This window comes from Zonotrichia albicollis, chromosome 1 (genome assembly GCF_047830755.1).
Source record: "Zonotrichia albicollis isolate bZonAlb1 chromosome 1, bZonAlb1.hap1, whole genome shotgun sequence".
Classification (NCBI taxonomy): Eukaryota; Metazoa; Chordata; class Aves; order Passeriformes; family Passerellidae; genus Zonotrichia; species Zonotrichia albicollis.
The window spans coordinates 30,552,972-30,569,140 of NC_133819.1; the positions used below are offsets into that span (position 1 = coordinate 30,552,972).

The following is a 16,169-nucleotide window of genomic DNA, read 5'->3' on the forward strand; positions in this document are numbered from 1 at the left end:
GAGCCCTGAGTGTTTATTGTGTAGCATCAATAGTGCCTAGGAGATTTTCACTAAATATTGCTCCATGGTTTTAGAACCTGCGTTGTGTGTTAACCTGCTTAGCAGAATATTAATCTGGGAGTAATTTTGCAGAGAATGGAAAGGAAGTGCTGAAGATTGCATACAGCATAGATTGCGTTAAATGTTTTGAAAGGTCTGTACATGGAAACAGTCTTTGAGTGAAACGGGTCTTTTTCCCTGTAGGAATGCTCTCTGTTCTCCTTCTCCTGTTGTATTTACCATGTCTATGTTTTGTTGTTCTGTTCCCCCAGTGGATGTGAAGTCGGAGGTTCCCGTGGGGCTGGAGCCGATCTCCCCGTTAGACCTGCGGACGGATCTCAGGATGATGGTTCCCATGGTGGACCCCATTATGCGCGAAAAGCAGCTACAGCAGGAGCTGCTCCTGATCCAGCAGCAGCAGCAGATTCAGAAACAGCTGCTCATTGCAGAGTTCCAGAAGCAGCATGAAAACCTGACCCGCCAGCATCAGGCCCAGCTCCAGGAGCACATTAAGGTAGCAACATTATTCATTTGTCCCTTGCTTTATCTGCAAAATCAATATACTTAGCAGACGCAGAAAGGGAACATGGCTGAAAGGCTTGCTGTGACTGAGAGCTGGTGTTTGAGTGCTCTTTTCTCTGTATTGGGGTGACAAAAGCCTTTTAAAGCAAAACTGTTGGCAGTGACTGCTCACAGCAGACCAAGGCAATACTGTGAGAATCACTGAGCTCATGAAGCCACCACATCCACCAATGACAGAACTACCTATTTTACAACCTGGATTTTCAGCTGAACTTCAGTGTGCCCGGTTTTTTGGTATATACTGTTTTCAGTATATTAATGCACTGCTTTTTTGGGCTACTGAGTTTTTGACCACAAATCAAATTGATAGCGAAGTGCATAATATTTGCATTTGTAAAATGGAGGCAGACCCCAATGGTGTTGTGTTTTTACTCTTCTCTGAGCTTCCTCATATAATACAAAAAGAAAATTATTTATGTGATTGCATGCACTATGGCAGGATTGCTGTAATGGATTTTGACTGGGAATTTATGATCTTGCCTTTCATTTCATTTTTTCCACTCTTATCTACTTGCCATTGTGCTGCTGTGCTAAGCTTCCACTTGACAGAGCTGACAAATGCAGCAGAGCACAGCAACCAGAGTTAGGTGATGCACAGGCAAAGAGCTATGTGAAGTTTCCAGGCATCTTTGCCAAAAGAGAAAGAAGTGAAACCAGAGCAGCAGGCTGCTACCTGATACTAGAGTCCAGTTTGGTGACAGCCAGTAATGCACTATGCCGCTCAAAAGTCAGTGAAAAGATGAAAAAAAGTATAAGCATAAAAGCAAGCACTGATCCTCAGTTACTCAAGGGGATTGTTTAACCTGGACTGACCTAGAAAACATTGCAAGCTGCACTTTCTCATGTCTTTTTGTTCTGTGCAAGTTACAACAGGAACTACTAGCCATTAAACAACAGCAAGAACTCCTTGAAAAAGAGCAGAAACTGGAGCAGCAGAGACAAGAGCAGGAACTGGAGAGGCATCGCAGGGAGCAACAGCTTCCTCCCCTCCGAGGCAAAGAAAGAGGACGAGAAAGTAAGAGCCAATGTACCATGAATCCTAATAAGAAATGAATTTATTCCCCTTTGCATTCTCCCAGCCAAAATGAACTATGAACAGGAACCTGAAGGAAGCCTATTCCTGTGTGAATTACGCGGGTCGAGAAGTCAAGACTGTGCTTTGAGAAGGGCAGGGCCACCCACTGCACCCACAGAAACACATTTCTGGTTTGTGTGCAGACTTGGAAGACTGCAGGAAAGCACAGCTTGACAGACTCGCAGATACGCATCTCAAGAGTCAAACTCTTTGTATAGAAAATGAGAAAATTTGAAAGAATAAAGCTTCACATGAGAACTTTCTGAAGAACTTATTTCTCAATACAGAAAGCACTACAAAACAGCAAAAATTTAAATAAGTTGCTGAGATTTGTTTCAAGACTGAAAATAAAATGAAATATTTAAGAATATCTTAGGATGAATCTTTTAAATATTTTGCTAGGACTTTTTCAAACTATCTTGTGTTTGTTCTTGATGACATTTCTTGAGGCATAACCAAGAGTTTTTTCTAGCTTTTATAGCTATAAAGAGAATAACTATAAAGGTTTGATAGGATATGGTGCTCACTAGAGGGAGACAGATACAAATAATTCTCTTTAGTGAGGTCAGTTGGAAAATCAGGTTGAAGTACAGTATGAAGATATTCAAAATGAAGCTGCCACAATCAGATACTGTTACTTGCCCTAGTAAATGAGCACAAGAATTAACTGACAAAGACTGAAGCAGAAAAGAGCTTTTTTTCCTTGGATGGAAAAAGATAACACTTCAACAGCTGTAGGTGTACCATGTCATAGGCTTTAGAGATTAGGGTGTCCATGGTGCTCCTAGTACTTTAGAGAAGAATGAGCCCATAAAAAAGTTTCCATCTTATTGACCTAGAAATGTGAGGGTGTGGAAACTGCAGGAACAAAAGATTCCTCTAAGTAGTATAAAAAAAATTATCCTCCATATGAACAGTTAGGCTTTATTAGTGCTCCTGCCAGAGGAAGAGCAGAGATGTGACCTCAGTGGTTCCCTTCTCAGTTTGAGCTTGCTGGGTGGCTGCTCAGGATGTAACAGCCAGCCAAGAAGCTTGTGACCCCTCCAGGCCCAGCCCCAGCCCCAGAGTTTGTTGGTGGTGATGATCTTTTTAATGAGTAGAGGAGGGAAGGGAGGTGTGGGCAGGGGAGTTGGAGTATGAAGCAGAGCAGTAGTAGAGGTATTTTGTGGACAATGGGTCACATGGGACATGCTCAGCATCTCAGCTGTGTTGTGTCAGGGTTGGGTAACCAAAAATACTTAAGAGTATCAAATATGTCTTAGTGCTGCACCTTTGAAAGAAATGAGGTTTCATCCCTTTTTTTGTCTCTGATTATTGAAAACCAAAATATTTTTGGTTTTCATATTTTTTTCTTAATGAACACTATTTTGGCAAGCTTGGCAGTTTAACCTTACAATGACATGCTCTACTTTTTGTTCTCTATTGAGCTGGCCACCAAGAGAGGCCAAAATGCAGTGTCTCCTGTCTTCCAGACTTTGCACATAGAGGCTCTTGAGGGGCTACAATTAAAAGAATCACTACTGGCTCTTTCTGCAGTGTTCTGTTTGTAACCAAGACAGTGTTCAGAGGACAGTTTTGCTGTGTTACTACTAGTACTTTATTAGAAGAAAAAACATTCATTACTAAAAATTCAAACTGAGCTTTTGTTACTGTCTTTTTAGTTCTATTGCTGGTTCTGTATTCAGATTGTTGGAAACTATCAGGAAATAATTTAAATTCTTTAGATACATCTGGCCCTGGATAAATGGCCTCATCTACTGTTGAAATATTCCTTATGACTTCACTGGATTTTTGGGTCATGGCCAGCTTCAGGCTTCCACAGACAAGCATTTAATCCAAATGTTATCTCATTTTGAATTTTTCTACCAATAGTTAGTTTATGGTTTGCAAAACTTACAGCAATAAGGCACAGACTCTTTTTTGGGGTTTGTTTTCTTTAAAAAGGCAATTTTTTTAAACTAAAGATATAAGATGCATTTAACTCTCTATTTTTTAGGGGCAGTGGCCAGTACAGAAGTGAAGCAGAAACTTCAGGAGTTCCTGTTAAGTAAATCAGCTACAAAAGACTCTCCAGCAAATGGGAAGAATCATTCCATGAGCCGTCACCCCAAGCTCTGGTACACGTATGTTCAGTATTAAGCTGCTTCCTTGTCTTGTTGAGGTATCAGCTAAAACTTGGCAGAATGCTTTTCCAGCAGGGGTGTTGAGAGTCTGCCTCCAGAGCAAGGCTGCAGTTCCACCCAAAGATTAGCAAAAAGCCAGAAGTGTTACATTTCTGGTTGAACTGAGGAGTATTTGGTGCTCAGTGATGAGAACTATACAGAACAAGACTCTATCAAAAATCTATATAATTGTTTTTATTTCAGCTGCTTCATCTGTAGCATCTATAGCTGTTGCTATCACGAATTTTACAACCATACCTGTCATTTTTCCAAGTATCTTAATTTTTTGCAGTTAAAACAACTTTGTGTTTGTCTTATTTGGATTTTGAATCGATCACAAAACATTTCCTCTTGAAGAGATGCTGCTTTGCTTCCAGTGAAGTTGCTTGAACGACATTAGTAATTCACAAGGATTTTGAGAAAGACTGTGTTCATTTCACTTTTCTGACTCAGGATTTTAGTATCCAGACTGCATATTCTTATGATAGCTTGTCCTTGACAAGAATCTCCTTAGACCATGGAAGCAAGTGATGAGTCCTTCAAATGGTCTATTGACATGTTAAAAGTTTACAGTTTTGCAGTTTTTACTCCCCACATAAATGAATCCAACAAAATGAACTCTGTCTGCATTTCTAAAAGACTCAAATGTCATGCCTGCATTGACCTCCAATAAGACAAGCAGAAGTGCATATGGTACACTAGATTTCCATCTTTTACTTACTCTTTTTAAAATGGATTGCTGAAGTTTGGCCTTAGGAGTTTGCATTCTGAGCTAACCAGAGCATTTTGGTGAAATGACTTTATATAAAGTTACATTGTGTTTGGTGGAGATACAGTAATTAATTAATTTTTTCCTTCTAAATAACGTGTAAAAGTTTCTTGAACATGTAAGATTTTTGGACTAATAATCTGAGCCTCAGATGGCTGAGTATGAGGAGCTCAAAGGATGCCTTCTCCTACCCTACAGAAAGTAGTACTTCCTCTCATGACAGAGACATATTACTGATTAACCACACTGCATTGGAAAGACAAGCAGAGTCTGTAAAAGGCCAAGTAAAATAATGTTTAGATAAACACAAAGTCTGAAAGTTTTTCTCCTTTATCTCTCTCCCTCTCAAGATAAAAAACAAAAAACCCAACCCCTGTTTCTGAGCCACATGATGCAATTTCTGCGTGGTTGTTCAGAAATCTCTGCCCACATTATTTCTATCATCCAGCAGTTGACAGAAAACACTCTTCAACTTGAAGCTTCTCTGCTGACATGAGTGCTGTATGCTAGTGGTGTGCTCACAAAATTTACAAATTGAACTTAAATTCAAGTTTTCATTTACCTTGTCCACTAAATAATTTTGGGGAGGAATTATTATCCAAGAGATAATAATTCAATATTTCGGGTTATTGTATACAAACCCTCCTGCCCTGGAAATTCCCCACATTTTGATAGAGAAGGTTTGATCAATATACATCTATTTGTACGTGATAAACAAGCCTTAAGTGGCTTTTGCTGTGTGTCAGCTGATTCATATTAAAAAGCAACCACCTGAAATGGTCAATTCCCCAAACTGGAGACAGACCTTGTCTGTAAATCAGCATGAATCTTATCCTATGTGACTTCTGTAATGAGTGCAAAAAATGTGTTTTTGGGAATCCCAAGGAGTTCCATAACTTACTGTAAGAGTGAAATTGGTTACATGAGCCTGTGGTTTGTGCACACTTAGAGGGACAAGAACATAAACACAGCTGAGTCGTGTACAACATGTGGGGATAGTTACTGCTGGTCACCTCAGTGACAGCTAATTTGTGACCTCTGTGTCTGCTGCAGGGCTGCCCACCATACCTCACTGGATCAAAGCTCTCCACCCCTGAGCGGGGCCTCGCCACCATACAAATATACTTTACCAGGAGCACAGGATGCGAAGGATGATTTTCCACTTCGTAAAACAGGTGAGTTAGCGTCGTTTATTCGAGCCCCTTGCCCAGCAATTCTCCCACCCTTTATTTTAACCAGGCTGTCCATCAGCAAGGTATATATCATATTCCATAAGTTCAAGATGATGCCATGAGTAAGTTCAAAGATCCAGACTGCATATTTTCAAGGTCAGCCTGGCCACATGGTACCAAGAGTTGGTGTTTCCCAGTGTTGACGCTAGTGCAGGCTTCAGTTCTGATAAATTTTGTTTCTAAACAGATCATCATTTCATGGATCTTTATTTTCTTTGCCTTTCTTCTAGCTTTAATATCTATCTCTGCCCTGCTTGGTAGATAAAGTATCTATCTTCAGATGGTATTCTGCTTTTAGACAATGTCTTTCAGGGCATTTTGAGGGGAAATAATGGAAAGAGGAGGAATTGGATTAATATTATATTTTTAGTCATTGATTGTCAGCATTTGTATGTGTATCATAGAATATTCTGAGCTGGAAGAGACTCAGAAGGATCATGGAGTCCCACACTTCAGTGAATAGCCCATATGGGGATCCAATCCGTGACCTTGCCATTACCAGCACTGTGCTGTGTACAATTTACATCTCCTCTGACACATAGAAAATGTTCTTTTGAAGGTTTTAGAGTATTTTAGAAGATCTAAAAATTGAATATATTATCTTGACAGCAGGTGAAATGTAGACTTAGCTTTTTCTGCACCATAAAAAAAAGCCAGAATGGCAGTGGAGTCCATGTGGCTGTTGCCTCAGGACCTTGGTGCAGTGCCTGGTATCCAGGAATGCAGGGAGACACTCAGAGGAGGGGGGAAAAGGAAAAGAAAACATTAGATCTCTTATTGCATGAGTCTGCTGTTGAGTGATATAGTTACGTTCAGAGAGAAAGTCTGACCCCCTACAGTGCTAACAGCCTTTGAATGCGATTTTGCCACTGGGAGATTGAAAACTAACTGCAAAACTGACTTGAAAAGAAGTGGCATTTGGAACCAGAAGATATTCAGAGAGAAAATCCAGCCTGTATCTAATACTTTTGGGCAGACTCTCTAAGCTCATATTATATCCCCAAATATTTTCAAAGGAATGGAAGCATGAAAAGCAAAATGCTAATTTATTCTAGCTGAATTATCCTTTGTACAGTATGGTGGCAATATAACAAGATTCTATAAAATCTTGTTCAGGCTGTTCAACATAATAGGCCCTTATGTGGTTCTCTGTTTAATACCACCATACAACATATATTTTCTATGCCAATAGATTATACATTTTCATTTTTTGAACAAAAGGATGCATTTTGCATCTTCTAAATGCTATTAATTCATCTACATGTATTTGAAATGCAAGCTTTAATTTTTCTTCCATGTCTATGTATCTTAAACATTATGATTGATATTTATGATGTGTCAGCCTGTTGATCTGTAAAACAAAACATTTTCAGACTTTGTAACAGTAAAGTTCTCGTGCAGCTGCTAATACTTTTATATCTCTGTGGGGGTTTCAAAATATTCCTTAATTCAATTCCCATTGTCTGCATAAGAGGACTATAATATAATTAAATCCAGATGTTTTCTATATGTTATTCCAAATATTTGGGCATGCAGTGCATCAGTTCCAAAATTGAACAAAGGACATGATGACTCTCTGAAAAGATATCTACTGAATAAATAGACAAATACTAATATAATCATTAATATAAACATTTCTATGACATTGACATAGTGATTCTGATAAGCAAATATAATGAAGTGTACAGCATGTTGTATGTTACCCACAGAGGATATTTGATATCTCTCCATATCCGTGAAAATAGCAACTGTTAATATCCTGTTTACACATCCAGTCTCTCTGTGTGCTAGAGATGTTTAATTCCAGTCTTAGCAACATCCCCACAAAGTTTTCAATGATTGTTCATCAGGCTGAGTGTAAAAGCAACAGGAACCAAATCGACACAAGTCAAATGACCCCAAACTGCTCTGGGTGGCTCTAGGCCATCCTCCAGGCAGAGGGGACATTGTGGAGCCTGTGCCATCCTCACGGGACCTTACTAGACAAAGGTGTCCCACGAACACTCATGTATATGGACAGGCTGTAAGCCTGCAGAAATCTGACCTTTGCCATGAGGGGTGAACCTCTTTTCCTTCCCTTTAGGCTATGAACTCTTATTGCCACTGGCTCCTGGCAAACCCTCTGTGGTGCTGAACCTGCGTGAAGTCAGCAATTCATATGAAAGCAGACCCCACATTCCTTTCAGTCTTAAGAAAGGAATACCTGTTGTGACTTTTAATTACAACTTTGTTTTGCCTTTTAGGTTACCTTTTTTTTTTTAGTCTTTATAATACAAGATACAGAGGTATATTTCTCGTCTCCAAGGTTGTTAAAATGCTCTTGTAAGATAACTCTGATTGAATCAGGTACTCTGAGATCAGATTTAATGGGAAACAAGGCTGAATGATTCTTCCCTGACATCCTAATGTGTTTTTCAGTGCTAAGGGAACACCAAGTGTTCCCTTAAACACAAGCATAGTAAATCATGAATTTTGCTTGCTTACTTTCTTGTTCAGTAATACATTTAATCTTTGCTTAATTAGTCCTGAACTGACATCTCCTTTTTAATCTTCTAAAAATTAATTCTTAAAGAATGGTACAAAGGAAAATATTTTCTGCAGCTTTTACACTTCTAGTATCTAGAATGGTGGAATGCTTAGATAACTAGGAAAAGATTTAAGAGTCTTGCTCTGTCAGTGTTTAGATACCAGAGTTAACATCCTGGTGCAGTGACTGTGGTTAGTCAACAAGTCTCAGCCATCTGGATTGTTCCTTTCTGTACAAGATGCAGCAAAGGTTGTCAGCAGTGGGCTTCAGAAAGTTTAGCTGCATGGAGGATTGGGACTGTCCTAGGGGCTAGAGGCCAGGGTATGCAACTCTTTGCACAGCTGCATTCAGATGCTTGGTGTTGACAGACTTTGAAAAGAGTAGAGCAAGGGGAGCTATTGCTTCACTGGATAGATAAATACACTATGAGAAGCTACACATCTGTAGCTATGAGCAGAATTTAGTGTAAACAGCATAAGATCAAATTTTCAAAATCCCCAAAACTTGCACCATGGTTACTAGCTGTAATGTGTTTTCTGCAGAGCAACCAAAAGCTTGAGCAGCACATGGCTCATTAACTTTCAATGAGACTAATGTGTCTAAATTACCCAGAGAGGTACGAAAATACCTCCCTATTACTGAACACTTCTGAAATTCATACTGACTGTTTTAAGAGCTCTGATGGGAGCCATGTACTTTTGAAAATCTGATCATTTAATAAGGGGAACTTTTGCTTGGTGAGCTCCTCTATTCTGTGACTATCTGTCCAGGATGTCCAGGAAAATATTATCCTCTTGATGAAGATGCACAACAAAAAATATGGGTTGGTAGGGTAGAAGAGCTTTTCAAAGAATTATTTTTTCTATTTTTTCTTTTACCTTTTCAAAATGCAGAAATTCTGGCAAATGCCCAAATATTTGCACTTTCTCCAGTCTTTAAAATTTCATTTTTTGTATGCAAGTGTTGATACAAACCAGCAAAAGCCAGTAAGTTCCAGCAAGGGTTGGCTCTCTGGCCGAAGCTGTGTACTTTTTTTAATGGTGCTGTAGATGGAATTTCTGCATTTTGTTTCTTTTTTTGGAAGAAATTCCTGGGGACATCATCATATCAAGTATGAACTGGTTTTTCTTTCCTGAGCTTAGCACAATCATGGAAGAATGGGAATGTCAATCAGTATTTCTATTTATTTTGATTTTGTGCCAGTTGAATCTTTCTTTGCAGATGGAGTTGTAGGCTTACAGCTTGCGTTGTGCTTAGGGATCTGAAGATCTCTCACAGTGTAACAATTTGAGAAGATGTTTGTAGCTCACTTTCCAAAAATTGGAAGCATATTCAATGGAAACGTAGCATAGGGGTTTTTTTAAATAACAAATAGTACGAGGTTCCTTCTTCCTTGGATGGGAGAAGTTGTGCAATTCCATACAGGAAAAAAGAGGAGATGAAGGATTGTTTAATATTGTGATGAAAGAGAGGAAGAAGTTTGCCCTGCACAGCCGTGAAGATCACTCTGTAAAACCCATATTAAATTAACCTGATTAGGCAGTAGAATAACAGTGTAGCTCTTGTGTAAATGAGAATGAAAGATTCCTGAATGAGAACTCAGCAGACGTAATTTTTAAGAAAAGAAATTAATTAGAATATTTCCTTACTGTTCTTTGTGCACTTAGTGACTCCTTAATTTACTGTGGCAGTTGAAGATCAGAAGAAAAGCATTTTGTGTGTGAAGGTTTTTCTCCTTCCCCCTTTTGTGCCACCAAATTTTACTTCTGTTTGCATTTTCTAGGAAAAACATTCTTTTGTGATGTAACAGTATATGAAAAAAGCTGGATTTCTTTTGGTTTTTATTTTTAAAAATACAACCTTGGAGTATCCCAAACCCTCAATTACCATGTCTGCCAAATTGAGGAAGTCCATCTCAGTGGAGAGAAGTGCTATTTTTCTCTGAATTTATGAGCAAGAACAATAAATGGGAGAGGCACTTTGTTTATTGAAGCGGGAAATGAGGCAAACATATGATTCTCCTAATTTTATCCCATTTTCCAGGGATGCTAAGCATTCCTGCCTCTCCAGACTCCATGTTTTCCTGGGCTGGTGAACCATCTCAACAAATTTGGAATAGATAATGTGCTCAGAAGAAATCAGTACTTATCCCAGTGAGAAGGAGGAAAGGTACCCTGAACTTGACTCCTCCTCACCAAACATTTTCAGCCTTCCCAAATTCAGTATCAATAACTTCAGAGCATGTAATTAGTAGTAGAAATTTTTAGAAAGAGAAGAAGCTTCCAGTTGCAATTGCAGAGTGAATTGGAGGCAAAGCTCCCAGATTCACGTAATGAACAGGCAGAGCTGGTGTCCAGACCCTGGGAGCCAGCAGCTCCAAGGAAATGTGATGGGGTTGTAGCTACAGTGTGGGGTTGCTCTTGTCTCCAGCCCATCAGAGCTGGGGCTGAGGAAGGATGTCCTCTCATTCTGATTGAGCTCAAGTTAGAGGAGAATTTATTTGAGATATCTTAAAACTAAATAAAGACAAGTGCTAGGGTGGGCTTAATGACACTGTCAAAGAGAATAGAACTAGTGTAGGTGTGCTTTGGTATCATGAAGGCTGCCAGGGCCTGCACCAGGGTTCAACAGGAGTCCTCACCAGAATGATTCTCATGGAGACCATCATAGTCTTTCCATCAGTGGAAGGTTATTCCTCTAATGCATTTTATTTAACACTCATTTTTAATTGCAGAAAGTGTGAGTGAGTAAAAACATTGCTTAGTTTCCAGATTCAATGTCTTTTGTTTTTAGCAAATATCCCACTCTGTGTATATATGTCATGTTCTGTTTTGCCAGTAATTATTCTACAACACTACCAACCCTTTTTCAAATGAAACTAATGAAACAATCTTGATCAAAATACTGTCTTAAATCTTTTACTGACCAGTATATAACCAAAATTGAATTAGGAAGTTCTGCTTCATGTGAGTACATAAAAGCTTTCTTACACTGTGTATGTTTTCAAAACTGCTTTGTAAATTAGCATTAAGAAATGCCTTGCATAACTTTTTGATAAGCAAGTAATCAGATACTAGACACCTTTTTGACTTTTGAACCTAAAGAAACCCCTTCAATAAGCAACAGGGAGCAGTCCTAAAATCTAAAGCATTTTAAGAGCATAATGTCCATTGAAAACAAAGTGGAATGTTTTAATGGGTATTTCAAAGCTTATTCCCTCTGGATAAATAAGTTACAAAATACTGCATATAAAATTTGAGACTCTTTGAAGTCTGTAGCAACTGTCCTGTTTGATTTCAGTGGGTCTAGGAATTTTCTTCCACTGTATCTAGAGCAGGGACAGTTGAAAACTTTTAGAAAAGTAAAGAAGAACATCTAAAGATGAAAAACGGAGAAGTGAAAAGTGGAAATCACATGGTATGGGATCATCCAAAATAGAAGATATCGGTTAGCAAACACTGCACTTCTCCAAAATCCTGCAAAACATAGTTTCACTGAAAAATCTATTCAAACCCACAACTCTAATTAAGGGGTTTAGCTGCCAAATAACATGTTGTGGCTAAAGCCAAGTGAGTATTACAGAGCCATTCATGAGCAAAGGCATAAGCTTTGTACTTTGCTTTTGATTTTCTCATGGGAAAGTAATATAAATGAGAGTGATACCTCCCTGTTGGCTTTAACTGTTAGAAATGCAAAGCATGCTGAAATTGTACATAATTCTCTTCCAAAGGAAAGGAAATAGCATTTCAATGGTTTTCCTCAGTGTCTCGTTGAGTTATGGTGGTGCACAATTATTCTTGTTAAATTACTCTACCAGATGGAAGGTTACATTGTGTATTTAGCTAATTAAGTTGTAGGGGACTGGAATTATATCCCAGAGCATAAAGAATCTATCTAAAAGTAAATTTATTTTAATTCTGTGTGTTTGTGAAGATGTGGTATGGATGTCCAACTAAGACTTCAAACGTGGGGATTTTCTTCTCACTTTGCTTAACATGAGGAGATGCTTTCACAAAGTTGGCCTTGCCTACAGAAGTTCAAGAAGACAAACGTGTCTTGAATGTCCAAACAACTTTGGAGCCAATTTTATCTTTATTTTTCTTCAGTGGGGCTGAATTGCCTTCCTGCTTTTGAGAAGAACTTGGCCAACGGTTTTCATCTGCTAGGAGAGCAAGATAGTATACACTGAGTTTTGGTTGCTTTTGTTTTCTTGGCACCCTGTTGCCTTTGGGCAACTCCAGATTCAGCAGTCTAGACCTAACCAGCCCACATTTACTGATGACACTGATGCCCTGTTGAACTGGGGGAGAAGATGATGGTGTTTCATCATGAATTTCTGAAGGTTGATGAAATACTGGACTGTGCTTTTTGCCTGATGTCAGGGAGTTATCACTGCTGGATAGTTTCCTAGATTAAAATCTGATGGATTTAAGCACCCTGTGAACTAGTTCCTTCTTTTATGGGGCTTGGGGAACAACATAATCATGAACATGATTATTCTATAAAAAATAGATTATGTATCTAGGGGTCAAATGGTGACCATAGCAAATGCCTTGACTTTGTGGGCTAGGGGATTATCTGTGGCAGTTCTTCACTGAACAGAATATTTTTTTCTTGGAATTCAGTGGATTTGGGAGGAGGATTTAGACTGAAGAGTGGGATTTGCTGTATTTGCAGAAAGTAGGATATTGTATTCCCATCACTTCTTCCCAGCTACAACTGACTGGTGTAGATGGCCAGAAGAAAGGGTAGGAATTACCAGTGGAGACCTAACCAGAAGGACTGCCAGTCATGCATATCTTAATTTATTTATTGAATTACTATGATTCAAATGAGGAATACCCTCTATTCAAGCATCCTCTTTTCTCCTCTACATCTCCTGAGAATTCAGATGAGTAGGCTCCAGAAAGTGCTATAGAGGTGTAATGAAATTACAGAATTTGATGAAGTGGAGAGAAGATGAAAATTAATTTTAAACTATCCTTATTCCTTAATTCTATGGTTCAAGCTAGTATAGTAGTAGTTCCTTTTTAATCCCCTGCTTATTATTGGAAAAGGATATTATTTTACCTCTAAGAAGATTAAGATGAACCTGACATAGTAGTGAAATGTCATGGTTTCAGCAGACTTGAGATGTAACAAGGATTCATAAGGCCCAGTAAAACCATGGCCTTCTTGAAACTGCTGTAGAACCCTGTGGTGCAAATGCAAGGAGATGATCTTTCTTTGCTAAAAACCCAGATTTATTAAAAATTCTTTTGAGAGATCTGTTCTTTTGCCTTATAGGTTGCACAAAGAACATATATCAACAGGAAATAATACATCATACTGTTCAGATATTCAAGATCTCCAATTTTGGCTAAATCCAAGCAGTTCAATAAGTAATTTCTACATCTAACTCAATAAATTATGCGTAGAAAGATAATGTTTGTTTGCGTGGATAATGAAACAAATATTTTATGTTTCATACAAACCACAGTGAATAACAAAGAAAAGTTAGATATTTAAAGTAGTTTCAGGGACTATTTAATTTTTGAGCGTGCTTTAGAAAATTAATGAAAATTTTCTGATCTTGTTAAATTAGTTTATTTAGCCTGAAGAGAGCAGAAGGGCTGCAAGATCCCCTCTAATCTAATTAGTTCTTTTACCATGTGTCTCACTAAACCTGTTTTTTTATTTAGGGCATGGATATTTACCTTAGTCTGAAAAAATAAAGCATTCTACCTTTTACAGAAGTAAAATAAAGCAAAGGACTAAAGGGTTTCACACATGACCAGCACTCCCAATAAAGTGAATGGTTGTGCAGGAAACAGTTTCAGTAGATCCTGAAAACACATTAGGTGATGCAAGCCAGAAAAACAAAGCATCTCCGTCCTGTACTGCTGTATCTGGTTCTCCTGCCTTGTTGGGACCACCCAGCAGTCAAGTCCATGTAGTTCTTGGAAGAGCTTTCGAGGGCATGTGTAAATAGCTTTCACTCTCATTAATCTAATTTAGAACTCTTTCAGAAGTGGCATTTTCAATAACCAGAATTGAGAAGTCATTGAACCCACAGAACTATACTGCGTGCAAATTACTAGCATCTTCTAGTCTGTCATCCAGTGGGGAGAAGGTCCACGTGCTACATTGTCCAATATTGTCTTCCAGTGGGATATGGCCTTCTACAGCAAACGTCAGTCAGTCATGTATGAAGGCAAAGAGGCTCATCTTGCCTATGCTTTATATACCCATGTGGAGGTGGCTGAAGCACTCTGTGGCTGCCTACAGGAAGCCAGAGCAGCAATCAGAAACTTCATCCAGAGCAGAGAATAGTTACATGATTGTGAGAACCATGTGCTGTAAAGACTGTGGACCACCAGGTCACTCATGACTCATTCACAACTCTTCACAAAGCAGCTGAGGAAGCTGGAAAAAGCTTTTGTCGCTGACCTGTATCTCTCTGCCTCTCTGGCTTTCTGCCAGGCTTTGGTTGCAACCATAGTTTTGCTGAAGAAGCCCAGATTATGTTCATGTTTATCCTTTCTGGTGGTGCTTAGGGCTACCTTGTGTATTTGATTCTGCCTCTCTCAGCTGTAGGGGAAACTGGGAATTTCTCCTTAGCCCACAGCTTTCAGACCAGCTTCTTAGGAGCCTAAGATATGACTGTTCTGGTTGGTTTTGTTGCAGTATTAATGTGGGATTTGACTTTTTCCTTGGTCTCCAGGTCCTGGCATAGCATAGGCTGGTAGGCTGCTTTATTATTTATTTTTATTGCCAGGATGACTGGGAACCCACAGCACCCAGGAACCTGTTGAGCTATGCAATGGACCTGACAAAATGAAGATCTCTTCACAGAGTGTTTTTATCCAATTCTTCCTCTCCTGCTTCAAGATAAATCACAACAGAAATTTCCAAGTTATCACATGATCCAAGTTATCACATGCAGTATCTTCTTGAAAGTATTCAATTGCCAGAGTGCTAGAAAGAAACTTGAGAAAGGATAAACCAGTAGTGATGGCAATACCACCATTGTGCTAACCAGTGTCATCTTAATGTTTGTTTTGCAGTTCTGATGGCCTGTACCCACACATCATCATTTTGTGCTGTAACTTTGAGCTATCTTAGGCATGGAGTGATATGGTTGTGTGTTGTGCAGCACAAAATCTTTGTCTCTACGTGAGTCTCTAGACAATAGTATTAAAAAAAAAGCAATCTGTGTGGTGTGAATAAACAGATTTCTTGACTCTGTATTCAGTTACTCATACTTGTTAGATATGAACCAGAAAAAAAACTCCTGCATGGAGTACAGTGTAGAATATATTCAAATCAGTACATATGACTCTTCACAGCTTAAAAAGACTGTAGCTAAAGAAATAGAGAATACCTGTGAAGATTTGCTTGAAAATCTTGAAGTCTTTTGTTTTTAATTTTTTCTAGTGACTTCATTATGTTAGGGAAGTTCAGGTTGCTGTTTTAAAAAGGATCTTAGTGATAACAGTTGATGCCTGGGCAACGTGGACAATTTATCTTTCTCAAGGAAGATGTCAGTATTGCTGCTGTTGCTCATGCTGGTGTTGGAATCCTTTTAGCCAAATTTAGCATCATTTACTTCGACTGTCCCACAGCTTTTCTAAGCCAGCCTGCTTGTGAGGAAAAGGAAATGCTTTCACCTTAGAGCCTTTAGGAATCTGGACAAAAGCTCGCTTTCTGTTCTTCAGGCTTGTATATAGGGCTTTAGCCTCAAGATGGGGACCTGCTTGCTATGCACCCTCTCCCATCCCCCATTTCCTGCCTGGCTTCATTA

General features: G+C 38.9%; 1 protein-coding gene across 13 annotated transcripts in view; it reads left to right on the plus strand.

The window, feature by feature from the left end:
• Positions 1-16,169, plus strand: part of HDAC9 (histone deacetylase 9) — a 457,669-nt gene that overhangs the window by 229,056 nt on the left and 212,444 nt on the right. For 7 of the 13 annotated variants that reach the window (XM_074536959.1, XM_074536953.1, XM_074537003.1 and 4 more), the window contains 4 exons: positions 312-553; positions 1,486-1,636; positions 3,693-3,819; positions 5,681-5,802. In XM_074536959.1, the coding sequence (XP_074393060.1) occupies positions 312-553; positions 1,486-1,636; positions 3,693-3,819; positions 5,681-5,802 (642 nt within the window). The remainder of the gene's footprint in view (positions 1-311; positions 554-1,485; positions 1,637-3,692; positions 3,820-5,680; positions 5,803-16,169) is intronic. The other 6 variants (XM_026798617.2, XM_026798657.2, XM_026798613.2 and 3 more) reach the window with 3 other exon arrangements.